The sequence below is a fragment of the Brugia malayi genome, assembly GCF_000002995.4.
Source record: "Brugia malayi strain FR3 genome assembly, contig: Bm_v4_ChrX_scaffold_001, whole genome shotgun sequence".
Classification (NCBI taxonomy): domain Eukaryota; kingdom Metazoa; phylum Nematoda; class Chromadorea; order Rhabditida; family Onchocercidae; genus Brugia; species Brugia malayi.
The window spans coordinates 7211741-7221670 of record NW_025062479.1 but is presented as its reverse complement, the minus strand read 5'-3'; the positions used below and the strand labels follow the sequence as shown (position 1 = coordinate 7221670).

At 31.0% G+C, this 9930-nt stretch overlaps 1 protein-coding gene across 1 annotated transcript; it reads left to right on the top strand.

Annotated features, from left to right (window-relative positions):
* Positions 1–749: 749 nt before the first annotated feature.
* On the top strand, positions 750–8261 carry Bm3449 (Uncharacterized protein; the record flags this gene model as incomplete). The annotated part of the gene is made up of 8 exons (XM_043073962.1): positions 750–893; positions 1365–1404; positions 5557–5757; positions 6502–6609; positions 7479–7607; positions 7689–7810; positions 7928–8062; positions 8157–8261. 8 exons carry the CDS (start codon positions 750–752, stop codon positions 8259–8261), a joined length of 984 nt encoding a protein of 327 aa, XP_042929896.1.
* Positions 8262–9930: the final 1669 nt, after the last annotated feature.

Here is a 9930-nt window from a genome sequence, read left to right as displayed (position 1 = left end):
AATGTTCAGTAATTTGAAGTACTCTTTACTGTTTCACAATTTTCGGCATAATCAATTAACATGACGAAAAGCATACATTCATCTTCTGATTTTTTTGTCTTAGCTGAAACAAATTCGAACTTCAAACTGTTCTTCTTTGTTTCTTTCTATATATTGCTCATTGCTGTTAAATTCTATTATTTCTACCAAGATGAATGACTTAAATATTAGTTGCAGAAATTTTTTACTATATTTTGTTTCATTGCTGAGTGTGATATAGAATTTTGACCAGCTTGACAATTATTAGCTCAACTTGTGAATTATCATACATTTTCGGTATTGATTTATAGACATTTTTTTGGTGGAAATTCCTGACTTCTGCGAATGTGCCAACTGTTGTCCTTTACTTCACAGAACTGAAATGAAATGAAATGGACTCACAATCATGACAGAATAAAACTTCTGTTTGTCCACTCAGTTCAATTATTTAATCCTATAATTGCAGAAATTTGTCTTTAAACTTGATTACAGGATACTGTTTCTTAAATTTGTTATCTGTTTTTCTTTATTATGTATTAATGATAAATAACGTGACGAATTTCAACATTATCGGATAGGAAATATAATGAACAAGGGATGATCGAGGAAAAGTCAGTCTTTCCAAGCAATTAAGAGGAACATGTAATTGAATAATGATGTTATATGAGTGATAAGTGCATGTTTAACACGAACGTTCTGCACTTAACTTTTTTTTAAGGTGAAATAAACAAATGGATTTGGATGTGGCATCATTCGGAGAGGGCTCTGGTGTTCTCGCCACAACTGAGCCTGCAGTACAAACCAAATTGCGTCATAAATGGACATCCGCGTTTCGCGTTATGCAGTCACTGCATCGTTTGAAGAATCCACCTCTTGTTGCAAAAATTGAGGCTCGTCTTTTTACTTTAGATTGCTACATTTGAGAGAAAAGATAGTAGCAGTCATAAGTACTGGACAGAAGTCATCACACTGTAAGCTTTTTTCTCTTTCCTGTCTTCCATGACTACTCAGCAAACAACAGAGAGATAGTCATCTCGATCAGTGCACTCTCTAGCTTTTACTGTCTTCAAAATGTGCCTATAAAGAGTGAAAAAAAAAAATTTCTTTGCCACTAATAAATTCACGCTGTCCTTTTTTAATCGCTGGTTTTCTTACCTAAGACGATCAGTAGCATTAGCTGCAATATTGAATCATTTGTCAAGTGAATTGTCTGTATATCACATTCACCCATTGAAATTCATACAACTGAATGAGCGATCGTTGCTGTCAGCTTCGGAAGTAAAGATCTGTCAGAATAGTAAAGTATTTCTTTTTTTTAGAAATCAAAACTAACAACTCATTTTCAGAAACACAACAATCATTTCATTGAATCGACACCTTCCAGAGGTTTTTTTTTTAACTTACATCTAATATTATTATTGTTTAAATATCAATTTGTCAAATCTATCTCTGTGTACATCCACAACACATGCCTAGAGTAATTAATTATAAAGCAGTGTATGTCTTAAAAATTTCAAACAAGTTCGATATAAGCTCCATTCAGTTGTTCATTATAGTTGAAATAATGATAGTAATCTGGCAGAAAGGATTAGGTTATGGGTCATGAACAGGTGAGTGTGGCATGACTTTATCACTTCATGCTTTCACATTTCGATAACAGTATTCTTGACCATAACAACCAGAATCTAGAGGCTTGTCAAACATATCTGGCAATGAGCCGATAAGTGCTGATTAGAAAAGAGATGAAATAAGAATACAAGTTCGTTTGTCTCTTTTGGAGTGATTTGCAGTTATTCTAGCATATACTAGTTCGTCCAGGTGGATGCCTAACTTAGTCCTTGATGATTCTAAGCCTTATCTAGAAAGGCCAGATAACTACAATGTTGTAGGTAAGAAACTATAAATATAGGAACGTCTGAAAATATCTGATTCCCAGTTTATGGCTTTCTGTGAAAAATACATCTTTTTTCTTTTCTTTATCTTTTTTCTTATTGAATTTGGACAAAATCAATTCAAATCTAGCAGGCAATTAAGTATAGCTTATCCAAATAGAGCACCAGTCTGATATTGCTAGGTTGTAAACTGTCCTGTTAGCTTTGAAAAAAGTAGTCTTAATACATAGATTTTTGGAAAAATTATAGATTCTGCCCGATTCTTCTCTCATACCAATTAAGTACATGCGCGGTTGCTCCCAGCTTCTTGTCCCCTGTAGTGTATATCTTTGAGAAAGTTTGTAGAAATAAATTCTGGACTGCATTAATCAATAAACTACAGAAGCAAAACCTATTCTCATTATTTAACGGATTACTTGTTACATAGAAAAGATAGCAGCGATAAGGTTTGGTGCTATGCTAAATATTATTCACATAAATTTATGCTAATTATATTAGTAATTTTATTTGTAAACTATTCAAAAACATAACCGTTTTTTTTGTGTATCTTGCGACGCTTCGTAACAGTATGTTTAGTGTAGAGTTCATAAAATCTTCAATAAATTTGAAAATATCTTTGCGTTCTTTGTAAGCATAGATTATTTTGATATTTTTTATTAAAATACTTCATTTTCTCTCTTTTTTCTTCTCCCCTCATTTTTTGGCTCAAATAGCTGCAAACAGCACAAATAACGGAACTAAGAAGTAAGTCAAAAAATTCTTCAAATTACAGAAGTTTATGGCTAGCAATTTGAGCAAAAAATTTCTCGACATTTCTATTCTCCGTTGATAGTGCTTTTTGTTTTTTGATATCATTAACTGGAAGAAATTAAAAAATATTTCTTCTTCCTATATATAATATCAAAACTTTCCATTTTCTTGAAATTGATTGCACATAATTCTTTGTAATGTTAATCTAACCTGACGTATTTTTCATGTAGTTTCACTGTAGTAAAACGCTAAAAAGGATATCATGATAAAGTGCACAGTTTTCCTCAGTTGTGATATTGTAACCTTAAGTAATATAAATTTGGTTTGAGAATACATAGTCTATTTAATAATGTTAATGTTTGATCTAAGACAGCTTTGTAGGTATTTGTTTAAGTTCATTACTAAAACTATCAAAGATGTTATAGTCATATAGAAGGCTTAATATTTTTAAACTATTACTTTTGGAAAAAAGAATTCTTGATTAAAAATATGTCACGTTCTAATCGACAAATACTGAAATTGAAAAAATTAAAATGACAAGAAGTGCAAGAAGTAGTATTGTGAAAAAGTGATAAAAAAGTAAAGAGATGGCTGTTTTTGTTGAACTGAGTAAAGTATGATAATATACAGACTGAATATCGAGGGCTATGCACTGTTTATTTCTTAAGAAGAAAAACTGTTTAGAACAAATTCTTATGGTTGAAACAAGTTTTATAAAAGCCACGCTATGACAGTAGATAGGTATGAGGTAAGTCATAATTGAAATGAAAAAAATGATACGAGTCTCCTTTCAACGAAGAAAGTTAAGAGGAGTTGGAGCAACGGATCCAGAATAGAGGTCCAGTTAATACTAGTATGCCGAAACAGTGACAGTGTATAATAAAAATTTTTGAATGAGTTAGTGGTTGATTAAATGAGCAGAAAAATCTGTCTAATATTCTCATAAAAGGTTTTATAACAAATAATAATTTGCTCACTGGAACAAAACTTTTCAATAAATAGATCTTTCAGTAGCATCTTCTACCGATGATAGCATAGCAATTTTACACCGAATATAGGTGAGCGTCAAGCTACAGCACAACAACATGTTTCAAGCTGTTGTTTCTAATTGATATTAAATTTAACCAACATAATTTTTTAAAAAAAGATACAACCTTTTATCTAGATAAGATAAGAAGTGCGATTTATTGGCACATCTTAGAGCCTTGTTAAAATGACACTGTAGTTTCAGAAGATGGAAGTTTATGAAAACATTAAAAATGGTAATTCGATTTTCTTCTTTTCTGATGAACGATTATTTAATTCTTTCTTACTGATTTCATTTCAAATGTCAATCCTGTTCAACTTCTTGTCCGATACTATATATGCTGCACTACATTCAATGTTTAGTTTAAAGTTTTGGCCAATCCATGTTCTTGTGAATGAAACATTTTTTAATGGATATTTATCCTTTGTTTGCTACTATCATACGATCAACTGAATATAATGTAAAATAGTCTTATGAACGCGTTTAGAAAGATTTATATTTACCGCGAAAATAAACGGAAGATTCATGTTTACTGTGAGGAAAACAACGAAGATTTCTCAAATATACGAAATCATAATATCCTAAAAATCAATCATCAATCCTCATACAATTAGATCAATTATCATGCTGCAGATCGAAAGTAGAAACTAGATAAAGTATTAAGTCAATAAATTTTAAATTAAAAAAAGAAAAATAAAGTCGAATTAAAACAATTAGATTAGTATCATTAATGCTGTAGTTTGTGATCTAAAGTTAATTCAATAGGTGATTACTTTTCGACCCGGTTGAAAATTCGTTTACTAGGATTTCGCTTGAAAAGAGTGCAGCATGAAATGAAATTCATGTTTTGCTACTTTGAGGCAGAACTGAAAGCGCATTATCTCAGAAACATCTAAAAGCATTTTCAGTGTTTTCCGATTGCATTCAGGAAAACTTATGAATAATGACTCATGAGAGTGTGATTCCTTATCTGAAGTGATGTTTTTTGCGCTCACCAAAAACCGATTGAAAAGAGAAATATGCTTTACATTTGTCCAACTTTCAGCATTGGACAAGTGTCTTTTTTGCAAGCAAAAGTTAAAATTTAGAATTGTCAAAAACAAATATGTTACAGCATTTATTGCACAAAAACACATATTAGCTGATACCGTTGTAGATTCACTGCAAAGGGAAGAGTCACAGGTTGATTTCCTGACACAGTAGTCGAAATGCGTTCCACCAGCTTGAGAATTCCATTTCAATAATTTTTATAAACTAACTCACAATCAGAACAAAAAAAAAACATCAGATAAATAAATTTTTGGTTAAAATATATTGCCTGTAATCAAATCTTTCTTAGCAATTTTTAACTGCTAGATAGGAAGAGCAATATAATCCAAAATTGATTGATTGTACCACTCCAGCCACAAGAATTTCTCCTTGCTTGCTTAGTGTTGATATTAAAACAGAAACTAATTACATCCAATTTTTCTAATTTTTCATAAAAAAACGAAGTACAGAAAATGAATCATAAAGCTAATAAAACTAGTGGTAATTCATTACTATTGTAATTTTATGAATGGTTATCTCCATCTGCCTCTCTCTTTTTCGCCTGTTTCTTTCCCATCCTTCTCACTTACGCTACTCATTTATATCTACCATCTCTTATTAACTTCAGATAAAAAAATTATAACAAATAATAAAATTTAACCATGTAATTGTTATGTTCAAATACGTAAAAAAATTTCTTTGACAGAAACGAAAATTTTTGTGAATAATTAAGAAATTTATTATAATAACAAGAAAAAGGTTATAAATTCCTTTCTTAAATCAGTTTTCATCTGATCACTCAATCATTTTAATCATGCTTGTAAATATAATCTAAAACAGATGCAGTAGATCCGGTATACTTAGCACTGAAGCAAGCCACGGGAATTTACGGTCGACGAGGTTCATCAACGCATAATTTTGATTCTGCTACACCGTCACCTCGAAACTTGTCAGAAGCTTCTTTGCAAGATTCCGGATACGCCGAAGCAAGCTGTAATCGTGGAGTTATGATCAGCTCAACACCTCAGCTGGATCAGTCAGGTATTTTAGTTTTTTTTTCTTTAATTTTTATCGTTGTATGTCTTATGTTAACTGTACGAAACTAATGACTGCCAAATATTTTTAACTTTTTAATGCCAATTCAAGTTCATGTTTTTCCAACCAACTTTTTGCAGCAACTGCCAAGAAAGGCAGAAAATGAATAGAAAGAAATAGTTTGTGCCAAAATATACCAGGTTGACTACTGAAAAAGTTTTGAGGGAATAAAGACATTTTAACGTAAAGCAGAGAGAAGCAGATCAGGCTTCAAACTGCTTATTACATTACTGTCTTTGTTTCCATTAATTCCACATTTACCCCAAATGTCATTTAAAATTTTAAAAAATTGCTCAATTTCGCCTTAAGTTTGTCATATAATAAAAACTTCTGCCGATATTATGCCAACGAAATGTATTTATTCCTTTCGAAATTAATAATAATAATAATAATTAGTGATAATAAATATATTTTAATTTTTATAAAAATTTGTTACTATCTTTACTATAAATTTTTTACATTATTATTATTATTATTATTATTAATATTCTTTATTGTTACTGTTTCTGAAAAAAGAATTCCTACAAATACAAAGAGATTGCAAAATAGCTATTTTCTCACGAAATTAACATATTATTTTGAAATGAGTACTATGTTTCATCAACTTATCTCCAATTAGTCTTTCGTAAAAATAAACCTTCAACATTTTTCAAAATTCTGATAACGATTGGAGACTAAATTTGTTTACAGGTATGAATGGAGGAAAGCGCCGTCCGCCTAAGTTACAGAAACAAATGAAATCGTTGTCTCTGGACTGCGCTGACTCACCACCTTCCATTACAAGCGGTGTTTATTCAAGTAAGTCTAATGAACCTGATAGAATTCTAAGAATTTCCTTTAAAATTTGATGTATTCAAACAATAAATAAGGATTCTTTAGCAGTAATATTCATTGTGTGCAAATACTTTCATTATTCTTGTCTACAAATAGGAGCATCAGTTCAAACATGTGCCATTAATAGTACTGATTGAGAAGACGTCAAAATAACATTTGTTCTGTCAAATTTTTTATTAAAAATAAAGAGGAATGCAATAGAAATTTAAATTCCACAGAAATCTACACATTTCATTTTTATTTAGTTCTTTTGAAAACTCTGAATAAAACTGATTAAGTTAAAAGAATTTGAAAAAGAAAATTTATATTGAAAGATGATCATAGGTACGTTGCGATTACAAAACCCCCATAAATGCGGTAAAATCTACGGCAAGGAGCCATGTGAATTAGAAGCCCAGTCTCTGCACCTAGTACCTCTCACCACCGTCAGGAACTGTGGTTAGTACCTATCAAAGGTAAAGGAACAGAGTGTTTGCATGTTGCATTTTCTTCATTTCTGCAAGCATGCATTTTGTTTGTTTCTGCAAACCTTACGGTGGAGAGAGTGTAGTTGGCAATTTTCATTCACTTTCTGGTTTTATTTATTTACCTGCGACATTAAAAGATAACGTCATATCACATGATACAGTCTCTGCAGTCTTTCAAAATACATTCTTATTTCCGATTAAATTTCTAACTTGAAAAAAGACGTCTCTGTATTTCTCGATATATCTTTCGAAGCACAAAATTATCTTCGTTGATTTTCGTGTTATTTGATAAGCAACAAATGAACATTTTCTTAATTCTTTTCTTCCTTTACCTTTTGTTCAAATTTTACAATATTTTATGTTTAGGAAGCAAATTAACACCAAAACTATTACATTGCAATAATAGCTCTGGGGACATATCAGAATGCGAACGAAGTCGATCGTCGTCAGGACCATCTCCTCGCTTAACTCCACGTCGTATTAGCTCTTCAGATGGTACATTTTTCGAACAGCATTTACAAAATTCTGTTATAGCTTTCAATTTATCTTCAGATTTTATAATTTTATTATTTGCAGTTCTGCAAGGATCTCATGTAGTTATTCATGAATACATAGCTGGACCTGACACAGCCTTATGCTTAGGCGATCGATTAAAAGTTGTTGACAACGGGGATCCCGACTGGCTCTATGGTTTCAAGGTTTTCTTTTATTTCAGTGCGTAGTTATAAGCTTTTTCTATAGTCTAGGGTTTTTCCGTTTTTTCAAGTTCTAAATATTTTAATCACTTTTTGTAACAACTGAGACATAATTTGTAGACAGGTGATCGGACAGATCGGTTGATGTCATTCCCAAGTACTTGTGTTGCATTGGTGCAACCTGGTGAGCAGCCAATGTTGCTCAGGCAAAACGTTCATATACCTGAAGCCAAAATGAGACTTTATCGTGACCAGGTAAACTCAGAACTGCTTTTATCATTTGACTAAATTTAAATGTTTTTTTAAAAATTTTTGATGAAGTTTTACTGCATAGTGTTAATGATTTCAGGTGGTATTTGCGCAACCTGATTCAATTATGGCTGGTCGAGTATTGGTACGTACAGAACGTCATGCTTTTGTTCAATGTCCTTTGCAACATCTGCTCTTATTGTGATGCTACTTGATCGCTACCAATCATGGAATACTATTGTATTATAAGCCAAAGATAATTATCCTCATTCAACGAGTGCAGTAGACAGATGATGATTCTAATTCATCCTCATATGAAACGTTTTTCATTATTATCCATTTCGTTGTGTGAAAAATGTTTGTAATATTTTTCGATGATCATATTTTTCATATAATCTGTAACTTACTTTGGGCTATATTCTTCAGGATCAGGAACAGCCTGATTGATTTGCAACCGTTTCCAAGTTTAACTGGTGAGAACCTTACATCTTTAATTTACATAGTTGAATTTTTCTTATTGCTGACTGTTCAGGAACACTGATATTTCAAAATTGATGACATTCACAGGAAGCTAAAATATCTGATTGGTTTACTATCTAAAGGTAATGTTCCAATATAACATCATTTTGCGAATGCTTATTTTCGTGATGATTATGCATTCTGGATGTATTGTATCTTCCCACTGATTTTATCTTCATGACATGGGCGTCTTATCGGTACATTCATGTAACGTAAGCATATAAATGGATAATCATATAATCTGCAACTTACATCTAACATTTTTTCAAGCTTTCGGATAAATTCTTGATTTAATTTTAATAATATTAAAAAAATATGTGGAAGTGTAATTCCAGATATTTGTAACACATCATCTGACTGATTCACTGCACTAATAAATCATTATCCTAAACTGTGCACAACCGACTGATGATATTATCAGAAAAGAAGGCAATTGATAGATAAATACTGCTTAATTTGAGTACAAATGAAGTCTTTATTTGTACCTTTTTCATTTTCTCCAACCACTGTTGCAATCGTGTATTCTTGAACAAATATTTGAACCCCCTTTTGATTCATTGAGCGACTTCATAATAATTAATTCTCGGATCTCCTATATGTTTATACAAGGTCTTTCTGCAGACAGAGATTTCAAATTTTCTTCTACAGTTTTTAAATAAAATTGATGCGGATAAAAAAATTAACAATTAAAGAATAACTCGCACTGAGCTTTATAACAGTTCATTAAAAATTCCCTTAGATTTTTGTTTAAAAAGAAAAACTTCGAAATATCGGAAATTACTGAAGTACAGTTAGAAAAGTAAAAAATGGCGTTAAATTTTGTTGGATTCACTTTTACACAAACAATTTTAAGCTTTAATTGGTTATATAAAATTTATTATGCGTACTGACTTTATTAAATTTGTAAGGAAAATAAGTGTTCCAAAATTCTCTAAACTTTTATGTTTGGAATTCAAAATATAAGAAATTGCTTCAAGCATTTATTAGTTGTTTTTCGCACAACTGATCATATGAAATTGGAGTTAAATACAGAATATAAAAATTTGGAAAATAACTTTTTTACATGTATTCTCAATCAAATTTATAGATTTACAAAATATTTCTACAAGTAGCAAGGAAACAACTCTTCAAGAATTGTCTCGTTACAGCTTTATTTTCCATATGATAAGTTCATTTTAAATGATACAAATTCATTTTAAAAATATTATTTGTGACGGCTTTTTAAAAAAACCGGCGATTATTCGCAAGAAGTTTGAGATTGTGAATCTTTACCTACGTAATATATTAAGTGCATCACTGAAATGTAGAAAAAACTTTGTAACAATCACGAATGATATAATGTTACATGAATCGAA